This window comes from Osmerus mordax, chromosome 2 (assembly GCF_038355195.1).
Source record: "Osmerus mordax isolate fOsmMor3 chromosome 2, fOsmMor3.pri, whole genome shotgun sequence".
Taxonomy (NCBI): Eukaryota; Metazoa; Chordata; class Actinopteri; order Osmeriformes; family Osmeridae; genus Osmerus; species Osmerus mordax.
In genome coordinates, this window is record NC_090051.1 from 16,978,066 (window position 1) to 16,999,471 (window position 21,406).

Below are 21,406 nucleotides of genomic sequence, written 5' to 3' on the forward strand. Positions count from 1 at the left end.
GAAAATTATAGGCTGTACAGTGAAAGACAAAACGAGTTTATAAGTGATGATCTTGTTCTATTTCAGAAACTGTACAAAGCTGGTGTGGTGGAGATGGCCAAGAAGGGCTATGACCTGAAACCAGATGCCATCTCTATCTTGGCAGCCAAGTTAGGTACTAGAATTGCTAGTGACGTAAGTGAGATATTATAATTTTTACTACTTTCTTAGTGTTATGGATCCTGTAATCAACTAGCGTCTGCCACAATCTCTTTGTACATTTTGACCGTATATGTTGATTGTTATATGGGGTTAATTACTACTTCACTTTTGCAGTTCAAGTACAAGCTGGCACACGAGAAGGCCAGGGGCCACCTTGTTGGCTGCCGTAATGTTCAGGATGACCCCTTGCTCGTTCACTACATGGCGGTTGCTAAGATGCAGAGTGAGAGAAACTACACAAAGGATTACCACAAATCCAAGCTGAAGTACCACTCTCCAGTAGATATGATGAGCCTCACCCATGCCAAGCAGGCTTCTGCTGCACAAACCTTCGCTGGCTACAGGAAGATTCAACATCATTACTCTCTCCTGCCCGATGCCATGAACCTGGTTCTGGCTCGAGGCATGAACTCCATCGCCAGTGATGTGAGTTATTAAATGAACCAGCCTATTCCATGTCAATGAAAGCTTTGTTATAATGTAATCTGAAGTGTTTTTGTGGTAGCATACTGCTGAAACAACATGCCACCTATTGCTGACTTGTCATAACTGCTGTATTGACATTGTTTCCAATGTATTCTCTTAGAATGAGTACAAAAGTGATTGGAACAACTTTGTGAAAGGCACTGGATGGATCCCCATTGGCTCAGTGGGAGTGGAGACAGCCAAGATTGGAGGGAATATTCAGAGTGAACACAAGTACCGTACACATCCCTCCACCTTCAAGTTCCACAAGCTGATGGACTCCATGGATCTGACCCTGGCCAAAGCCAACAACCAGATTATGAACAAGGTAAAGAGTTCTGTTGCCAAGAATGCATTCGTATCTGAAAAATGTATCTTTGGTATTACAGCAGGTCTCGGTAACTTTTGTCTTTTGTATCCATGTCATTACAGCAAGCATACAATGCAGCCTGGGAAAAAGATAAACTCCACATCCACGTCATGCCTGATTCTCCTGAAATTGTCCTCGCTAAGGCCAATGCTATCACAATGAGTGAGGTAAGGCCCAGACATAAATAAACAGTATATATGAGATTTACTGGAAAACGACAGTAATGCAAAATGCAATACGTTTCTTTTGCATTGAAGAAACAATACAAAGCTGGTCTGCAAGCACTGACGAAGAAGGGCTATGACCTCCGAACAGATGCTATCTCCATCCAGGCAGCCAAGCTTTCCACCCGCATTGCCAGTGATGTGAGTACCTTTTCCTTCTCTTTGCTCCATCTTCCCTTCTAATATTCCCCAACTTTCTTCAATATTCATTTAAATTGACCGTTTGTTATCGTTATTTTTACAGTACAAGTACAAGAAAGATTATGAGAAGGCAAGAGGCCACCATGTTGGCTGCCGTAACGTTAAAGACGACCCCTTGCTGGTGCACTACATGGAGGTTGCTAAGATGCAGAGTGAGAAGAACTACAAGAAGGATTACCACAAGTCCAAGCTGAAGTACCACTCTCCAGTAGATATGATGAGCCTCATCCATGCCAAGCAGGCTTCTGCTGCACAAACCTATGCAGGCTACAGAAAGATTCAACATCACTACACTGTTCTACCTGATGCCATGAACATGGTGCTGGCTCGTAACATGCAACAAATTATCAGTGATGTGAGTATAGGTTTATGTCAACTTGTGAACCTCCTTTCACTGTTTCAAGTATGAAATGTAAGCCGTCCATTCAGAAGAGTGAAATGCCAATATTGGTTACATTTTACACTTGTCCAGTATGTTTATCTACTATTATACGGATGTTATTATCTGCTATTCTCAAACACAGTGTATTAAGCAATTCATCCATTAATGGCTTGCACAAGAAAAATACAACTGACACCAAATATATCTAACACCTATAATACGCCCCTTTCTTACAGAATCAGTACAAAAGTGACTATGACAGCTACGTAAAGGGATTGGGATGGGTCCCAATTGGTGCTGTGGAAGTTGAAACGGTGAAGGCAGCAGGCAAGATCCGCAGTGAGAAACTGTACCGCCAGCATCCCAGCAAATTCAAGTTTACGAAAGACATGTTCTCCATGGACCTGACTCTAGCTACAGCCAACAACCAGATCATGAATAAGGTATGTGGTGTCTGTCTGAAAAAACGTAGCAAATTTTAATGTTGTTATTATTGCCAACACCACTAATCAACACCATTTCATCAAAGCACACCATTGTCCTGTTCCTGATGAAAAAAACAAACCAGCTCTATTGTAAACCCTCCTAATAGCAAGCATACATGACTGCCTGGGAGAAGGACAAGACCAAGATCCACATCATGCCTGATTCCATGGAGGTGGTTTTGGCAAGACAGAACAAATCCAACTACAGCGAGGTAAAACATTTATTTGGATGTTGTTAAGTTATGCATTAAAAAATTAAATAAAATAACATCCATGCGTCAAGCATTCTAAAATGTATGGCTTTTTTGGAAAATGTTTCTAGTGCATGAAATTCTCAATAATATGTCTTTTTCTCTCCTCAGAAACTGTATAAGCTTGACAATGAGCTGAGCAAGAAGAAGGGTCATCACGTGCGCTCCGACGCCATTGCTATTCAAGCAGCTAAAGCCACCACTGTCATTGCCAGCGATGTAAGCTTATGCTTAATTACAAGCACACATTTTAATATGACAGTTAAATGTATTCAGGTTAAGTCCCACGGCTGGTTGTTTTTTTGTAAATGACTTTGTAAATTGTAAATCCATGTACAGTAGATTCAACATTGCTTACTGGTATCTTTCAGTACAAGTACAAGGCAGGTTACCGCAAGCAAGTTGGCCATCACATTGGTGCCCTCAGCGTCCAGGATGACCCTCTGCTCGTGCTGGCTCTGAACTCAGCCAGGATTGCTAGTGATGCCCTCTATAAGAAGGACTTCAACAAGTCAAAGACCAAGTTCAACCTTCCAGTGGACATGATGGCCTTTGAGCTGGCCAAGAAGAACCAGATCCAGGTCAACCATGCCAACTACATCACCCGCCTGCACAACTGGACCTGTCTTCCAGATTCCAGTGATGTTGTACATGCCAGACAGATGTACGACATGCAGAGTGATGTGAGTATAGATTTCCATCATCTACGTTAAATTACAACTCTTTATATAGTTACCTATGAAGGCATCTTCACCCATACTTTATGCAGTATTTGATTAGGCAAATATTAATACATTTTGTTTTCTTTGGTCCCCTTTAGGCTGTGTACAAGGCTGATCTGAAATGGTTGAGGGGAATGGGATGGGTGCCCATTGGATCACTTGATGTTGAGAAGGCGAAGAAAGCTGGGCAGGTCCTGAGTGAGCAGCTGTATCGTCAGCACCCAAGCAAGTTCGCTTTCAAAAGCTCAACTGAGGACATGCCCTTGGTGTTGGCTAAGGCCAATGCTCAGATTGCCAACAAGGTATTGTTATACTTCTCCAGTTACCCCAATTTAATTCAAATTAGATACTGGCTAGATTATCCATTTATATAAAATCATGCTGATAGGATGCTAACATTATTCCTTCCTAACATTATTCATAGAGTTCATTGTGTGAACAGTCTGATGACGTGATTGTTTTTTGTTGGTACAGCAAGCATACACAGCGGCCTGGGAGAAAGATAAGACAAGTATCCACATCATGCCTGACATTATGGATGTGGTACTGGCCAAACAGAACAATATCAACTACAGTTTGGTAAGTAACTATGAAAAGCTGACCACACAGACAAAGTTGACTATGATACATCTTCAAGTTTAATGGACTTTGAATGCTTGTGTGGATGGAAGTCCTTCATGCCATGTTGTTTGTGCTGTCATGTTTATTTGATTAAAACTACTCCTAATGTTCTGAGTAGGCCAATAATTGTTACTATATTCTTTATTCTTTAATTTTTACAGAAAAAGTATAGACAAGGTTTTGAAGACACCATCAAGAAGGGATATAACCTTCCTGTGGATGCCATCTCTGTCAAGGCTGCTAAACTTGGTAGAGAAATCATCAGTGATGTAAGTGTCCGCTATTATATTTTAAGTAAATATATTTTATTGTATGAAAATGTTAACATTATTTACTCATTTTATTCAGGTCAAATACAAGACGGGTTACCGCAAGCAAGTTGGCCATCACATTGGTGCCCTCAGCGTCCAGGATGACCCTCTGCTCGTGCTGGCTCTGAACTCAGCCAGGATTGCTAGTGATGCCCTCTATAAGAAGGACTTCAACAAGTCAAAGACCAAGTTCAACCTTCCAGTGGACATGATGGCCTTTGAGCTGGCCAAGAAGAACCAGATCCAGGTCAACCATGCCAACTACATCACCCGCCTGCACAACTGGACCTGTCTTCCAGATTCCAGTGATGTTGTACATGCCAGACAGATGAACGAAATGCAGAGTGATGTGAGTATAGATTTCCATCATCTCTGTTATATTACTACTTTTTATATAAATACCTATGAAGGCATATTCATCCCTACTTTATGCAGTATATGATTAGGTAAATATAAATACATTTTGTTTTCTATGGTCCCCTTTAGGCTGTGTACAAGGCTGATCTGAAATGGTTGAGGGGAATGGGATGGGTGCCCATTGGATCACTTGATGTTGAGAAGGCGAAGAAAGCTGGGCAGGTCCTGAGTGAGCAGCTGTATCGTCAGCACCCAAGCAAGTTCGCTTTCAAAAGCTCAACTGAGGACATGCCCTTGGTGTTGGCTAAGGCCAATGCTCAGATTGCCAACAAGGTATTGTTATACTTCTCAAGTTACCCCCATTTATTTCAAATTAGATACTGGCGAGATTATCCATTTATATAAAATCATGCTGATAGGATGTTAACATTATTCCTTAACATTATTCATAGAGTTCATTGTGTGAACAGTCTGATGACATGATTGTTTTTTGTTGGTACAGCAAGCATACACAGCGGCCTGGGAGAAAGATAAGACAAGTATCCACATCATGCCTGACATTATGGATGTGGTACTGGCCAAACAGAACAATATTAACTTCAGTTTGGTAAGTAACTATGAAAAGCTGACCACATAGACAAAGTTGATTATGATACATCTTCAAGTTTAATGGACTTTGAATGCTTGTGAGGATGGCAGTCCTTCATACCATGTTGTTTGTGCTGTCATGTTTAATTGATTGAAACTAACTCCTAATGTCCTGAGTAGGCCAATAATTGTTACTATATTCTTTATTCTTTAATTTTTACAGAAAAAGTATAGACAAGGTTTTGAAGACACCATCAAGAAGGGATATAACCTTCCTGTGGATGCCATCTCTGTCAAGGCTGCTAAACTTGGTAGAGAAATCATCAGTGATGTAAGTGTCCGCTATTATATTTTAAGTAAATATATTTTATTGTATGAAAATGTTAACATTATTTACTCATTTTATTCAGGTCAAATACAAGACGGGTTACCGCAAGCAAGTTGGCCATCACATTGGTGCCCTCAGCGTCCAGGATGACCCTCTGCTCGTGCTGGCTCTGAACTCAGCCAGGATTGCTAGTGATGCCCTCTATAAGAAGGACTTCAACAAGTCAAAGACCAAGTTCAACCTTCCAGTGGACATGATGGCCTTTGAGCTGGCCAAGAAGAACCAGATCCAGGTCAACCATGCCAACTACATCACCCGCCTGCACAACTGGACCTGTCTTCCAGATTCCAGTGATGTTGTACATGCCAGACAGATGAACGAAATGCAGAGTGATGTGAGTATAGATTTCCATCATCTCTGTTATATTACTACTTTTTATATAAATACCTATGAAGGCATATTCATCCCTACTTTTTGCAGTATATGATTAGGTAAATATAAATACATTTTGTTTTCTATGGTCCCCTTTAGGCTGTGTACAAGGCTGATCTGAAATGGTTGAGGGGAATGGGATGGGTGCCCATTGGATCACTTGATGTTGAGAAGGCGAAGAAAGCTGGGCAGGTCCTGAGTGAGCAGCTGTATCGTCAGCACCCAAGCAAGTTCGCTTTCAAAAGCTCAACTGAGGACATGCCCTTGGTGTTGGCTAAGGCCAATGCTCAGATTGCCAACAAGGTATTGTTATACTTCTCAAGTTACCCCCATTTATTTCAAATTAGATACTGGCGAGATTATCCATTTATATAAAATCATGCTGATAGGATGTTAACATTATTCCTTAACATTATTCATAGAGTTCATTGTGTGAACAGTCTGATGACGTGATTGTTTTTTGTTGGTACAGCAAGCATACACAGCGGCCTGGGAGAAAGATAAGACAAGTATCCACATCATGCCTGACATTATGGATGTGGTACTGGCCAAACAGAACAATATTAACTTCAGTTTGGTAAGTAACTATGAAAAGCTGACCACATAGACAAAGTTGATTATGATACATCTTCAAGTTTAATGGACTTTGAATGCTTGTGAGGATGGCAGTCCTTCATACCATGTTGTTTGTGCTGTCATGTTTAATTGATTGAAACTAACTCCTAATGTCCTGAGTAGGCCAATAATTGTTACTATATTCTTTATTCTTTAATTTTTACAGAAAAAGTATAGACAAGGTTTTGAAGACACCATCAAGAAGGGATATAACCTTCCTGTGGATGCCATCTCTGTCAAGGCTGCTAAACTTGGTAGAGAAATCATCAGTGATGTAAGTGTCCGCTATTATATTTTAAGTAAATATATTTTATTGTATGAAAATGTTAACATTATTTACTCATTTTATTCAGGTCAAATACAAGACGGGTTACCGCAAGCAAGTTGGCCATCACATTGGTGCCCTCAGCGTCCAGGATGACCCTCTGCTCGTGCTGGCTCTGAACTCAGCCAGGATTGCTAGTGATGCCCTCTATAAGAAGGACTTCAACAAGTCAAAGACCAAGTTCAACCTTCCAGTGGACATGATGGCCTTTGAGCTGGCCAAGAAGAACCAGATCCAGGTCAACCATGCCAACTACATCACCCGCCTGCACAACTGGACCTGTCTTCCAGATTCCAGTGATGTTGTACATGCCAGACAGGTGTACGACATACAGAGTGACGTAAGTTCACAGCTTTATCTATATAAAACATGTCCATCAGAGCTCACCATTAATATTTATTGTTGGAATTTTGAAACTTGTGTATTGTTGAAAGTTAAAATCGTTCACAGTAAAATACAATAATTTGAGTATAATGATGATTCCCCTTACCTATAGGCCATATACAAAGCAGATCTTAAGTGGCTCAAAGGACTTGGCTGGGTCCCCATTGGTTCAATTGATGTGGAGAAAGCCAAGAAGGCTGGAGAAATCCTGAGTGAGGCGAAGTATCGCCAGCACCCCAGCACTGTGCCTTTTACAAGTCCTATTGATGCCATGAACCTTGTCCTGGCAAAGAATAATTGCCTAACCATGAACAAGGTAATGTGCACCTCTCTACCCACCAACTTTGCAGCACGCATTCTTTGAAGTCATACAGAGATCAAATCAGATGTTTTAATTTGAATATGTGTTTATTTATGTATTTATCATATTATGGAGTATTAAATAACCTATTGAGACATATGCACAACAATACAAAACACCTCATAGAGGGACTGTGTGTGTGTGTGTGTGTGTGTGTGTGTGTGTGTGTGTGTGTGTGTGTGTGTGTGTGTGTGTGTGTGTGTGTGTGTGTGTGTGTGTGTGTGTGTGTGTGTGTGTGTGTGTGTGTGTGTGTGTGTGTGTGTGTGTGTGTGTGTGTGTGTGTGTGTGTGTGTGTGTGTGTGTGTGTGTGTGTGTGTGTGTGTGTGTGTGTGTGTGTGTGTGTGTGTGTGTGTGTGTGTGTGTGTGTGTGTGTGTGTGTGTGTATATTTATTTGGTTTTGTTTTGCAGAAAATGTACACAGAGGCATGGGAGGCAGACAAGACGAAGCTGCACATCAACCCTGACACTCCTGAGATTGTGCTGGGCAAGCAGAACTCTATCACCATGAGCAATGTGAGTACACTGCTCAGATCATCCCATGTTCATTATTTAAATACAACAGTCTGGTTTGAGGTTAAACTCTACTACTACCTGCTGGGTTCTCCGCACTGATTCAGAAGGCTGTGTGGATAGGAAATCATATGACATTTACTTTGCATTGACATGTTTTACTGATTTGAAGCAACTTATAATGTCCTGAAAATACCTGTAATTCTCACTATATTTTCCATTCTTTCCTTTTTACAGAAGCAGTATAGACAAGGTTTTGAAGACACCATCAAGAAGGGATATTACCTTCCTGGTGACGCCATCTCTGTCAAAGCTGCCAAACTTGGTAGAGAAATCATCAGTGATGTAAGTGTCTCATATTGTTTCTTTTCTATGCACACTGTAATTATCTTCTGGGTTTGTGAAAAGCAAAGAATTTTAGGTTGAGCGAAAAAAAATATATATAGTAAATCCATGTCGATTTTAACATTGTTTACTTATATATTACAGTACAAGTACAAGACAGGTTACCGCAAGCAACTTGGCCATCACATCGGTGCCCTCAACGTCCAGGGTGATCCTCTGCTCGTGCTGGCTCTGAACTCAGCCAGGATCGCTAGTGATGCCCTGTACAAGAAGGACTTCAACCAGTCCAAGACCAAGTTCAACCTTCCAGTGGACATGATGGCATTTGAGCTGGCCAAGAAGAACCAGATACAAGTTAACGATGCCAACTACAGAACTCGCCTGCACAACTGGACCTGTCTGCCAGATTCCAGTGATGTGGTGCATGCCAGGAAGGTCTATGATCTGCACAGTGATGTAAGAATAATGACATTAAAAGTCATTAGATGTACACAAGTCTGCTGTTTCAGGTTTCTGTGTTGTTACTGTCCCTTAAGAGCTGCTTCAGTCTATTCTTTTCTTCTACCCAGGCTGTCTACAAGGCAGACATGGAGTTCACAAGGGGTTTGGGATGGGTCCCTATCGGGTCTCTGGACGTGTTGAAGGCGAAGAAAGCTGGAGAGATTTTGAGTGATCGCCTTTACAAGCAGAAACCAGATGCACTTAAATTCACCACTGACATGCAGTCTATGCCCATGGTTTTGGCCAAGGCCAATGCTGATATCATTAACAAGGTATGTATTGTGTCCTGTATAATGTTCTGCTTGGCAAATATTCGATTTGAAAAAGAAAGTGTGTTACAATGATTTGACCTGAGATTTTGTCTGTATTTGTAGCATCAGTACTTGGCTGCTTGGGAGAAAGACAAGATCAAAATTCATATGACCCCGGATATACCTGAAATTGTGCTTTCAAAGGCCAATGCAATCAACATGAGCAGGGTAAGCCCTTCTCTTCCTCTCCTTAAACTGTCTTGTAAATCTACATCTACCATGTCTTTTTATATTTTCAACTGCGACTCTTGTGGATGTCTCCTCCTTTTCCTTTGCAGAAACTGTACAGGCAAGGCTTTGAGGACTCCATCCGCAAGCCTATTGACATCAAATCAGATTGCATCGCAATCAAAGCTGCCAAGCATGGCAGAGAGATCATCAGTGATGTAAGTACTCCAGCCACGAGTACTCATAAACATGGGATAATTCTTGTTACAGGCTAATCAAATTATTTTATGCATACATGGTGACTGATCTGTGAGTTGAATTATGGAGTCTCACCAAACTGTGATTTATTCTTTTCTTTATCAGTACAAGTACAAGGCAGCTTACCGCAAGCAAGTTGGCCATCACATTGGTGCCCTCAACGTCCAGGGTGATCCTCTGCTCATGCTGGCTCTGAACTCAGCCAAGATTGCTAGTGATGCCCTGTACAAGAAGGACTTCAACAAGTCCAAGACCAAGTTCCACCTCCCAGTGGACATGCTGTCCATTGAGTTGGCCAAGAGATGCCAGGTCCAAGTCAACGACTTCAACTACAGAACTCGCCTGCACAACTGGACCTGTCTACCAGACTCTAGTGATGTTGTTCAGGCCAGAAAGGTCTATGATCTGCGTAGTGATGTAAGTTCAAAGAAAGTTCCATTAATCTGATTTTAAATTGGGTATACACTTTAACTTTTAAAACACAAATTAGTTGTTTAAAGCATACTGTCTAATAATCCTTTTCCCCTCTGTTTTTGCTACATTTTTATTAGGCCGTGTACAAAGCTGACCTTGAGTGGTTGAGGGGCACAGGCTGGGTTCCTATTGGCTCAGTGGATGTGGAGAAGGTCAAGAAGGCATCAGCAATCCTAAGCGAAAGGAAGTATCGCCAGCACCCCAGCAACTTCAAGTTCACCGCCAAAACCGATGGCATACCATATGCCTTAGCTCAAGCCAATGCACAAATAATGAACAAGGTACCGTACAGCGCTCTTACCTGTTAATCTGTTTTCGAAAACATGAAGGGTTATGGTTAATAAAGGTTTGATGACCAAGATGATAAGTTGGGAAAATAGTTTGCATTTCATTAATATCAGTTACCTTTTTCTTTACAATGTTGCCATACAGTTCCGTGATTGACTGGACTGAATTTTTGTCTTATTAACAGACAATTGATTTCCCTTATCTGTTCATAGAAAGCATATGTAGAAGCCTGGGAAAAGGACAAAGTCAACATCCACATTATGCCTGACACACCAGAGATCATTTTGGGCCAGCAGAACAAACTTAACACAAGTCTGGTAAGACATCAATTCATCACAATTTTTGAAATGTAAGAGTTGTGTCAGTTTCACCGAACCATATTCCAAATTGATCACTGTGTTATCTTGGTAATTTATTTCTATTTTTCATTGTATATGCATTGTATTACACTGTTCTTGTGCTTTTTTAGAAATATTATCGTCAAGGATTTGAAGATACCATCAAAAAAGGCTACTACTTGCCAAAGGATGCCATCTCCATCAAAGCTGCCAAGGCTGGCAGGGATATCATCAGTGATGTAAGTCAGCATATTTCACTCCTCTGAAAAAAGCATGGCCAGCTTTTAACAGTCACAATAGTTGGCTTTAAATCAGTAAACTGCCTAAACATGATATCTTAACATTTAAACAAAATAGACTTCAGAGCTAGAGATATAATTCACCCACAAATGTTTCTATAAGAACTGAAAGTATTTTAACAACCTTTTAATATGTTTTTGAAAACCTTCAGTATAAGTACAAGGCTGGCTACCGTAAGCAATGTGGACACCATATTGGAGCCTTAAGTGTTCAGGGTGACCCTCTCCTCGTGCTGGCAGCAAATGCAGCTAAGATCTTCAGCGATAATGTCTACAAAGCAGACTTCCACAAGACCAAGACCAAGTTTAACCTTCCTGTTGACATGTTGGCTTTTGAGCTGGCTAAAAAGAATCAGATCCAAGTTAACGATGCCAACTACAGAACTCGCCTGCACAACTGGACCTGTCTGCCAGATTCCAGTGATGTTGTCCAAGCCAGGAAGGTGTATGATATCCGCAGTGATGTAAGTAAACAAAACACATGCTCTGATTCAAAGCTATATAAAGTTTCTTCCAAACTTGCCTAACAAAATAACCTTTAGGGCTCACTTGAGCTGGACCTGTTCTTGTTTTGCTTCCTTTAGGCAGTGTACAAGGCTGATCTTGAGTGGCTGAGAGGATGCGGCTGGATGCCTCAGGGCTCCGTGGATGTCGTCAAGGCTAAGCATGCCCAAACCATCCTCAATGACCGGCTGTATCGCCAGCCACCCAGCTCTGTCAAGTTCACCAGTGTGGTTGACCTCCCCGCCATTGTCCTCTCCAAGCAGAATGCTGACACCATTAGCGATGTGAGTTTGTCACTAGTACTTGACTAAGTAGCCAAGCTTGTACTATTTTAATAATCACATGTCTGGTTAAAGCAGAAAGTCAAAGTTATTTTATGAGATTAATTTAATTTCTTGTTCGTTAATTGTTGTTCTTTCGTTCCTTTACAGAGGAAATACCATGAAGTTTGGGAGAAAGACAAAACTTCCATTCATCTCCCAGTTGACATACCTTCAAATGTGCTGTCCAAGGCCAATGCTATCAGTATCAGCAATGTAAGTTTTACCTGAAATGTTCCACAGATTGTGAATACGTTCACTAGACATTTTTAAAAGACAGCTTAAAACCTACCTTTTTACCGAAGCATTTAAGTAATTTTATCTCAGAAGGGTTTTACTACTTTTATTAGTTATATTATTGTTTTTATAGATTTGCTATATTAAATATTACTTTTATCACTTGTATTATTGTTTTTATTGATTTTATGTAAAGCACCTTGAGCTACAATTCTTGTATGAAATGTGCTATATAAATAAAGTCTTACTTACTTACTTACTTACTTACTTACTTACAGGTAATTTGATGAGCCAACTTATCGTACACAATTTTTTGTGTTGTATCTAATTGAGGGTCTTTTCTTCCACAGAAACTGTACACAAAAGACTGGGATACCCAGAAGGCCAAGGGGTACCACATTAAGGAGGATGCCATCGCTGTCCTGAAGGCCAGAAAATCCAGAGACATCATCAGTGACGTAAGAAAAATGAGCCACGGTTTACCTTTTCAAAGACCATTCAAAAAAGATATTCGTTGTCTGTAACTCTTCAACTCTTTCTTTTATTCGCTCAGTACAAATACAAAGCAGGTTACCGCAAGCAAGTTGGACATCACATTGGTGCCCTCAGTGTTCTTGATGATCCTCTGATCATGCTGGCTCTGAACTCAGCCAGGATTGCTAGTGATGTCCTGTATAAGAAGGACTTCAACAAGTCCAAGACCAAGTTCAACCTCCCAGTGGACATGCTGACCATTGAGTTGGCCAAGAAATGCCAGGTCCAAGTCAACGACTTCAACTATAGAACTCACCTGCACAACTGGACCTGTCTACCAGACTCCACCGATGTAGTCCAGGCCAGGAAAGCTTACGACCTTCAGAGCGACGTAAGTTTGCCGTTTTGAGTTATTTACTGTCAATGTTGCTCATTTCTAATTCATCTACTTGTGTTATGTGGATAAGGAAAACTCTGAATATGCTGTAGCTGTGGAAATGATTGTATAAAATGAATTGTAATGCAATGCTAATGCTTATATTGTTGCCCCCCCCAGGCTGTGTACAAGGCTGATATGGAGTGGCTACGTGGATGTGGCTGGGTTCCACATATGTGTTTGGATGTGGTAAAGGTTAAGAATGCCCAGAAGATCCTGGCTGATGTAAGTCACTTCTCTCTCACTCCTTTCTCTCAGATATGGGTATAGGAATTTCAAATATAATTTGATGATCCGTAAAGGAATTCCAAATATAATTAGCCAAATATGATCCAACTCCAGTTGCACTTAACGCATAACGTGAATGCACCTCAATATTGAAGAGGTTTTATATTGTTGTTAATAATGTCTTTCAGAGAGGCTACCGTGTCAAGTTGGATGAGCAGAAGTTCACTGCTCCTGTCGATAGAATGGACTTTGTCCGTGCCAAGAATGCTGCTGAAGTCCTTAACGAGGTGATGAGGACATAAATTATTTGACAACAAACACGGTTGTAAAGGTTGCTTTTGTGTCTTCAAATCTATAACCTTCAGTGTCACTTGCTGTAGGAAAATCAGTTGATCTTGGGCAATTATCTTTATGCTGTTCTTCATTCCCTTTGCAAATATGTAGTGAGAAGCTGACCAGTGCTTTTTTTAATCTCTTAACATTGTGCAGGCTAAGTACCGTGAGACTTGGCACAAGGACAAGATCAAGTACTCCTTGTCGGATACCCCAATCCTGGCCACAGCCAGAGAGGTGGCCAAGAACCTGCATCCGGTAAGAGACTTTCAGTTGTCTTAGACACTTCAACCAGTTTATGTTTGCTTGATACTACATGTATGAGTATAGTTATGAATGAATACGGCATTCCTGCTTTCTTTAAAAGTTGTTTAATAGATTATTTCCCTGATAACGTAACTTATAGAATACCATGAACTGTGTTCGTTGCAGAAATTGTACACCAAGGACTGGGACAAGGTCAAGTCCACTGGATATTTCATGCCTGGAGATGCAGTTCCCATCAAGCAGTGTATCCATAACGCCAAAGTGCAGAGTGACGTGAGTATAAAACAGCAAAGTGAAAAAGACAATGTTAAAAAGACAGTCTTCAACAGGATGTTAGATGCTCAGACTCATCTACTAATAAAAGATGTTATATGTATTTAGATAATAATGTATGGATTGATAAACCGTTGAATCGTTTCTGGCGCTGACTTTGTTTTTTTGTTTTTTTTAGCACAAATACAAAGCAAGTTACCGCAAGCAAATTGGCCATCACATTGGTGCCCTCAGCGTCCAGGATGACCCTCTGCTCATGCTGGCTCTGAACTCAGCCAAGATTGCTAGTGATGCCCTGTACAAGAAGGACTTCAACAAGTCCAAGACCAAGTTCCACCTCCCAGTGGACATGCTGACCATTGAGTTGGCCAAGAAATGCCAGGTCCAAGTCAACGACTTCAACTACAGAACTCACCTGCACAACTGGACCTGTCTACCGGACTCTAGTGATGTCCAGCAAGCACGCAAAGCCTATGACCTTCAGAGTGATGTAGGTCAACACTATAGACATCATTTCACATCACCATGTCAAATTTGCTGTAATACATCAACTTTTTAGAGATTATGAAATCATCCTTCAGTGACTAAAGTTCCTGTTTTTATGTCTCTTGGTTTCTAGTTTGTCTACAAGGCGGATATGGAATGGCTTAGAGGCTGTGGCTGGATGGCAGCTGACTCTGTCCACCACGTCAAAGTCAGGAATGCCCAGAAGATTATCAATGAGGTAAGTTCCTTGAATTCTAACTCTGCTAAGCTTGATGATTTGTTATTTTTCTAAGGTCTTAGTTGTCTTTCAAGTTTCAATTGTATCTAACTCATTGTTTTTTCATTTGTTTTGCAGAGGTTCTACAAGAAGGATGCCAAAGATAACTTTGCCAAGTACACACATATTGTGGATCGTCCAGAAATCATCTTGGCAAAAAATAATGCTTTCAACCTCAGTGATGTAAGCAATAAGTATTTTGTAGTCTTCAATATTTACTTCCTAAACATAGAACATGCACTACAAATGGAATGTATGCTAGACACGTGCTGTATTTGAACAAAAACAAAAGGTGAAATATTTTTTATCACTATGGATGCTAAACTGTAAACCGTATTTGCTGTGGTGCCATTAGCTGAAGTACAAAGAGACCTTCAACATTGAGAAGGGCCACTACATTGGTTCTGAGGATACCCCCCAGCTTGCCCACAGCAGGGAAGTCTCCAAGAACATCAGTGAGGTAAGACCTGAACAGCATCTAAACATCTAGTATCTAGTACAGTATTGGTGTGTGATCAGTTTTTTTTACGCGAGTATTTTGATGTGATTGCAGAAATACTACAAACTAGCCTGGGATGAGGCCAAAGCTACTGGTTACCAGCTGAACCATCAGTACATGCCCCTAATTGGAGCCAAGAAGGGCAGAGAGATCATCAGTGATGTGAGTTTATTTTTATTTCATAGTTAGTAATCCCCCACTGACCAGCATTTGTATTCTACCCAGAGTTTTTGGATTCCTGTTTTGTCTTGTGTGTTTATGTCTGTTATATTTGATCAAATGTCTCCAGGCCAAATACAAGGACGCCCATGAGAAGGCAAAGGGACACTACCTGGCTGGTACCCTTGTGGACTTCCCTGAAGTGATGCGCTGTGGTGCTCAAGAGAAGGCCAAGGGACTGGTGAGCTTTGTCAATGACGTGTATTCGGGCGAGAACAAGAGCACACTTTGATCTTTCTTATGCAAGTTGATAAACTATCGTTCGTAATCTTACCCCACTCTGCTTCGCCATAGAGAGACTATCAAAAGGCCTACAATGAGACCAAGACGAAGAACCACCTTCCAGCTGACGTCATCGCCAACGTGGTGGCAAAGAAGAGCCAAGATATGCTGAGTACTGTGCTGTACCGGAACTATCTGCACCAATGGACATGCCACCCTGACCAAGAGGACAACATCAGAGCCCGCAGGAACAACGAAATCCTCAGTGATGTAGGCAGCTGGCATTGGCGCGCACATGCAGACACACACACCCACACATGCAGCTATGCAACAATAAGATCCTCTGAAACGTGTGTGGTGCATGTCAGACACCTAACGGCGCATGCCTGTAATATTTCCTGTCTGATCAAACTGTGCCCTGTGTCGTGTCGCCTCACAGGTGTTTTACAGAGATGACCTGAACTGGATGAAGGGGATTGGCTGCTATGTTTGGGACACGCCCGAGATCGTTCGTGCCAAGAAATCTTATGAGCTCCAGAGCGAGGTGAGTAACAGGAAAAGGAGGACAAATACAGCAAAATCTTACTTTCACTACAGTTTGTAGGGCCTAATTTGCCTCATTGTCAGGTCAAAATGTATTATTTCTTGTTCCACTATTAATATCACTCTGGAGCATAAGACTGGAGTAATGGTTTGTTTTATTTTACCAAAGTAATGTACCACTGTAGACTATGGTGTGGACATATTTTTAGGAATTGCTTAATTTTTATCTTTGTCAACTCTTGTCTTCCAGCTCAAGTACAAAGAGGAGGGCAAAAAAGAGTTCAACAACTACTCCATCGTGACAGATACTCCAGTCTATGTGACTGCTATTCTGGGTTCCACCTGGGCTAGTGAGGTACACAAACATGTCCTTCATTTTCCTAGTCTTTAAGTTTTACGTATTCAATAATGTATTCATGAATGAGATTCACTCACTTCTGTTGTTTATTCCCCCAGCTGAACTACAGGGAAGCCTACCATAAAGAGAAGCACTTGTATACAACCATTCTGGACACCCATGACTATGCTAGGTGCCACGCCCTCAAGGAAATCTACAGCAACGTATGTTTGAGATGTCTTCCCGAAACACCAATTGATAACTTTCTCTTAAATATTTCACATGTCAAAACTTTTCTGCTCTAAGTTATGTGTGTATATTTTGTCTCCAGAAATCATACACAGCTGCTTGGGATAAGGTCAAGGCAAAGGCATACCAAATCCCATCAGACTCCCATGCTCTGAGCCACGCCAAACAGCAGAAAGTCATCCTCAGTGGTGTGAAGTACAAGGAGGACTACGAGAAGTTCAAGTCTCTCTACAGCCTGCCCAAGTCCATAGAGGACGACCCCTCCACTGCTCGATGCCTCAAAGCTGGGAAGCTCTGCCTTGACGTGAGTTCATCATCATCCTTGGGAGTCAGGTGGCTGAGCGGTTAGGGAATCGGGCTAGTAATCAGAAGGTTGCCGGTTCAATTCCCTGCCAGGGAATTGAACCATTTTCTCAGACTTCCTTGATTAGCATTTTCAATAAACATCCTCCATCAGATGAAATGGTTTTTCATATCTATTGTTTCTCCTCACACAGCGCTTGTACAGGCAAGATTATGAGAAGACCAAGGCCAAGAATCAAGTTGTACCCGACATGCTGGAGATTATATCCGCCCGCAACACCCAGGCAATGATCAGCGAGGTCGACTACAGGAAGCGCCTGCACCAGTGGGTGTGCCTGCCTGACATGCAGGTGTTCGTCCAGGCACGCAAGGTCAACGAGCAGCTCAGCGATGTGAGTGTCTCTCCCGTAGCTGGTCTTTACCTTACAGGACGATCCAAATCCATAGCCTTCACTGTCAAGTTATATACTCGTGATAAGACATTTTGTCTACATCGCTGTTGTGGTTTGTCTTTTGCCATGACTTTTCCCATGGCTGAACGTTCGGTGTCTCCCCAGATCTTCTACAAAGATGACATGAACTGGCTGAGAGGTATTGGCTGCTACGCCTGGGACACGCCCGAGATCATACGCTGCAAACAGTCCAACATTCTGCAGAGTGAGGTGAGACTCTCTCTACGTCCCCTCCGTGTCATTGTGTCGACCCTTCCAAAGGCAAATGAATCTGATTTGTCAAAATCTGTATGGTGATGATGCATGTATGTTTCTTTCACGTCCACCAGAACAAATACAGAGCCAAGGGTATCGAGCACTTCAAGGACTACTCTGTTGTCCTGGAGACCCCAGGCTATGAGAACAGCAAGCTGGCCTCCCAGAACCTGAGCGACGTAAGTTCCCCTGAGGATTGCCCTTCGAGACGGCCTCTTGCTGTCATGTCATCACAGATATGGACAACTTTTTTCTCTCAGTGAAATTCTCACCTGTTCACTCTCTTCTCTGTTGCTTTCAGCTTCACTATCGCCAAGACTATGCCACCAACGTCAAGGGCACAAACACCGCCCCCGCGGTCACCGTAGATACGGAGAGGGCACGCATGGCCAACTTCATCCAGAGTGAAGTATGTCCTTCTGTCACCCAGGAGTATCTCAACCCTCAGCCTTCATCAGAAAAAAGAATCAGAAGTGCATTTGAACTGTACCAGCGATTACCACTATTGAATCTCAATTGGCACTGATTTAATCCTCCTTTTGTGTTTCCAGAACTTCTACAAAGAAGCCAACAAGAACTTCATGCCCACTGGGTACACCCTTCCCTACGATACTCCTCTGAATAAGCAGGCCAAAGCCAACAGCATTGTCACCAGCAGTGTAAGCATCCTGCTGTCTTCTGATTTCAACAATAGAGGGAAGATCTTCGGTCGGAAAGCCTAAAAATGCAGTGTACTTGTTTTAGAAATACATTTACGATCATGAAACTGCTTCTACCGGATGGTGTTTCAATTGTTGTGACGTCAAATGTTCTGTTAATCTTCCTGACTCAGTCGATGGTGTTTGTGTTTGTGTTGTCATTAGGTGAAGTACAGTGAAGCCCATGACCTGACCAAGGCCAAGGCCTATACCCTAGACCCCGAGGGAGTCAGCTTTGTCAACATCAGGAAGGCTAACAAGATCACCAACCCCGTAAGACCACACCTTGCCAACATTGATTCTTGTCCTTCACATGATAAGGATGTACTCTCTGAAGGTAGTGGGTGAGTTATACTGGTTTCATTCCCCCCCCCTCTCTCTCTCTCTCTCTTCACAGCGTCTGTACCGCGAGAAGTATGAGAAGGAGAAGGAAAAGTTCCATTCTGAATATGATACCCCTGAGATTAAACAGGTCAAGATGACCCAGGAGGCCATCAGCAACGTGAGTCACCGTCTCTCAACCACATGCAACCACAGGTCACTAAAATGTTACTTTCATGCCATATTTTTCACATCCATTTAACACTTTTCCCTTCCACAGTTGTGCTACAAGGAGAAGTACTTTAACAACAGAGGCACCTTGATCGCCATGGCGACCACTCCTCAACTCATGCACTGCCACCATGTGAATGAGATCACAAGCGATGTACGTCCAAAGACTTCCTACACGCATACGTTTATGGGATTTGAGTGCAGATGTGTGACTTGTGTGTTTATATTTGTCTCATAAGGTTCATCCTAAATCAACATGCGTTTTGTGTTTTGCACGCTGTACTGCAGCAGTAGTGTAACTATCCTGTGTACTTGTGTGTATGATGTCACTTCCAGCTGAGGTACAAAGAGGACCTGCAGTGGCTGAGAGGCATGGGCTGCTTCCTGTATGACACCCCTGAGATGGTCCATGTTCGCAACATCACCAAGTTCAGGGTAATCGACATCCCGCTCATCATCCTTTGGCTCAGTGTAAAAGCTCTACCGTGGATACAACTTAACAGTGGATAGTGTTTTTGAAGTTCCTCTCTCCCTTCAAATAGGCCAACTATGGCGTCGAAGCCATGAAGAACCGCGGCAAGTTCTCCGTGGTCCTGGACACCCCAGAGTACCAGCGTGTGTCTGAGCTCAAGACCCACATGAGCGGCGTGAGTCACCTGATTTCCTTCTCGCCTTCCTCCTACTCTACGGGTTATGTCCAGTGAGCTCTGAGTCACCCGGAAGTGTTGCCTTTTTTTCCTGTCCTCCACAGCGTGTGTACAAGGCCCAGGCCGCCGAGGAGCAGAGCAAGTGCACCACCACTCTGGACTCCATGGACATCCAGAGAGTCAAGTGGGCCCAGCAGCTCACCAACAAGGCAAGTCGGGACGGAAGTCACGGCGCCAAATATTTCCAGTCCGTCCATCAATTGCATGTATTGGTTTCGTACGCGAAGCTTGTCTCCATAAGCCTAGTTGGGAAGAAACCACTCCGTTTCCTGTCTTGTTCTGCACAAAAACGATCCGCTGGTCATTTGAGGTGTGTTTGTGTGGTTGGTGTCTACAGTACCAGTACACTGACCTGGCCTCCAAAGAGAGAGCCCACTTCACCCAGGAGATTGACACCCCCACTATGGACCATTCCAGAGCAATGAAGGTCATCGTCAGTGAAGTAAGTCCTCTCAATAGTGTCCTCTACCTCAGCAATCAGGTCTCTTTTGGGGGGGGGGACCACAGCTCTTGTAAATGAGGGGAGTAACCTCCACTTGTCTCATCATCCAGAACAAATACAAGAACCAGTATGAGAAGATGAAGCACAAGTACACTTCTATTGCCGACACGCCCATCCTAGTGCGCGCCAAGAAGGCCTACCTCAACTCCAGCGACGTGAGTATGATCTGTTGGGGGAAAGGTCTAGCTTTACTTTTCATGGGTGTCGTTTTCATGGGTCGTCTCACCGGCGTCTGAATGACTGTATCCCTGTTTTCTCTGCAGTTGCGCTACAAGGAGACCTTTGAGCTGTCAAAGGGACACTACCACACTGTCCAGGATGCCCTGGACATTGTCTGCCACCGCAGGGTCACTGATGACATCAGTGAGGTCAGTTTCTGTTCGAGTTCTCTGCCCTTTTGGCGTCACAGGGGATTACGCTGCAGTCTGTCATTTATTCTAAAGTCAATTTGATCAGAGTTACTTTGAGGGATAAACTAGAAAAAGAAAATACATTTGTTGTGGTTCCGTTTCTTAATCTCTTTCATTTCCACCCAGGTCAAGTACAGGGAGAAGTACATCAACTCTCTCGGTACATGGAGGTCTATTCCCGACCGCCCCGAGTTCTTCCACAGCAGGAATGTCAGCGATGCCGTCAGCGATGTGAGTGGTGGCGCAGACGCCTTAATAACCCTTCATAGTTCAGTCAGATTGCACCGAGACACGTCTATTGGAGTCACATGACTAACCCCCATTCGCTGTCTCCAACATCAGATCAAGTACAAGGAGGATATGGATTGGATGAAGGGTATCGGCTGCTTTGTGTGGGATAGACCTGAGATGGTCCAGGCAGAGAAGAACAAGACTCTGTACAGTGAGGTAAGGGATCCACAATATCATATCCGACCTGTGATATAGCACACGTTTGACATCTGTGATG

General features: G+C 42.6%; 1 protein-coding gene across 10 annotated transcripts in view; it reads left to right on the forward strand.

Annotated features, from left to right (window-relative positions):
* The window catches only part of neb (nebulin), a 56,096-nt gene that overhangs the window by 16,663 nt on the left and 18,027 nt on the right, over positions 1-21,406 (forward strand). For all 10 annotated transcript variants that reach the window (XM_067251126.1, XM_067251158.1, XM_067251167.1 and 7 more), the window contains 69 exons: positions 67-174; positions 316-627; positions 788-994; positions 1,099-1,203; positions 1,294-1,401; positions 1,505-1,816; positions 2,080-2,286; positions 2,436-2,540; positions 2,691-2,798; positions 2,951-3,262; positions 3,400-3,603; positions 3,776-3,880; positions 4,084-4,191; positions 4,271-4,582; positions 4,720-4,923; positions 5,093-5,197; positions 5,402-5,509; positions 5,589-5,900; positions 6,038-6,241; positions 6,411-6,515; positions 6,720-6,827; positions 6,907-7,218; positions 7,375-7,578; positions 8,032-8,136; positions 8,371-8,478; positions 8,623-8,934; positions 9,048-9,251; positions 9,354-9,458; positions 9,569-9,676; positions 9,822-10,133; positions 10,268-10,471; positions 10,691-10,795; positions 10,948-11,055; positions 11,268-11,579; positions 11,700-11,903; positions 12,051-12,155; positions 12,527-12,634; positions 12,730-13,041; positions 13,207-13,311; positions 13,503-13,601; positions 13,804-13,905; positions 14,080-14,187; positions 14,366-14,677; positions 14,807-14,911; positions 15,029-15,133; positions 15,306-15,410; positions 15,504-15,611; positions 15,739-15,849; positions 15,963-16,160; positions 16,330-16,434; positions 16,684-16,788; positions 16,890-16,994; positions 17,102-17,323; positions 17,517-17,714; positions 17,880-17,984; positions 18,104-18,208; positions 18,331-18,438; positions 18,581-18,688; positions 18,893-19,000; positions 19,125-19,229; positions 19,329-19,433; positions 19,616-19,714; positions 19,822-19,926; positions 20,031-20,135; positions 20,324-20,428; positions 20,539-20,643; positions 20,752-20,856; positions 21,025-21,129; positions 21,241-21,345. In XM_067251126.1, the coding sequence (XP_067107227.1) occupies positions 67-174; positions 316-627; positions 788-994; positions 1,099-1,203; positions 1,294-1,401; positions 1,505-1,816; positions 2,080-2,286; positions 2,436-2,540; positions 2,691-2,798; positions 2,951-3,262; positions 3,400-3,603; positions 3,776-3,880; positions 4,084-4,191; positions 4,271-4,582; positions 4,720-4,923; positions 5,093-5,197; positions 5,402-5,509; positions 5,589-5,900; positions 6,038-6,241; positions 6,411-6,515; positions 6,720-6,827; positions 6,907-7,218; positions 7,375-7,578; positions 8,032-8,136; positions 8,371-8,478; positions 8,623-8,934; positions 9,048-9,251; positions 9,354-9,458; positions 9,569-9,676; positions 9,822-10,133; positions 10,268-10,471; positions 10,691-10,795; positions 10,948-11,055; positions 11,268-11,579; positions 11,700-11,903; positions 12,051-12,155; positions 12,527-12,634; positions 12,730-13,041; positions 13,207-13,311; positions 13,503-13,601; positions 13,804-13,905; positions 14,080-14,187; positions 14,366-14,677; positions 14,807-14,911; positions 15,029-15,133; positions 15,306-15,410; positions 15,504-15,611; positions 15,739-15,849; positions 15,963-16,160; positions 16,330-16,434; positions 16,684-16,788; positions 16,890-16,994; positions 17,102-17,323; positions 17,517-17,714; positions 17,880-17,984; positions 18,104-18,208; positions 18,331-18,438; positions 18,581-18,688; positions 18,893-19,000; positions 19,125-19,229; positions 19,329-19,433; positions 19,616-19,714; positions 19,822-19,926; positions 20,031-20,135; positions 20,324-20,428; positions 20,539-20,643; positions 20,752-20,856; positions 21,025-21,129; positions 21,241-21,345 (10,758 nt within the window). The remainder of the gene's footprint in view (positions 1-66; positions 175-315; positions 628-787; positions 995-1,098; positions 1,204-1,293; positions 1,402-1,504; positions 1,817-2,079; positions 2,287-2,435; positions 2,541-2,690; positions 2,799-2,950; positions 3,263-3,399; positions 3,604-3,775; positions 3,881-4,083; positions 4,192-4,270; positions 4,583-4,719; positions 4,924-5,092; positions 5,198-5,401; positions 5,510-5,588; positions 5,901-6,037; positions 6,242-6,410; positions 6,516-6,719; positions 6,828-6,906; positions 7,219-7,374; positions 7,579-8,031; positions 8,137-8,370; positions 8,479-8,622; positions 8,935-9,047; positions 9,252-9,353; positions 9,459-9,568; positions 9,677-9,821; positions 10,134-10,267; positions 10,472-10,690; positions 10,796-10,947; positions 11,056-11,267; positions 11,580-11,699; positions 11,904-12,050; positions 12,156-12,526; positions 12,635-12,729; positions 13,042-13,206; positions 13,312-13,502; positions 13,602-13,803; positions 13,906-14,079; positions 14,188-14,365; positions 14,678-14,806; positions 14,912-15,028; positions 15,134-15,305; positions 15,411-15,503; positions 15,612-15,738; positions 15,850-15,962; positions 16,161-16,329; positions 16,435-16,683; positions 16,789-16,889; positions 16,995-17,101; positions 17,324-17,516; positions 17,715-17,879; positions 17,985-18,103; positions 18,209-18,330; positions 18,439-18,580; positions 18,689-18,892; positions 19,001-19,124; positions 19,230-19,328; positions 19,434-19,615; positions 19,715-19,821; positions 19,927-20,030; positions 20,136-20,323; positions 20,429-20,538; positions 20,644-20,751; positions 20,857-21,024; positions 21,130-21,240; positions 21,346-21,406) is intronic.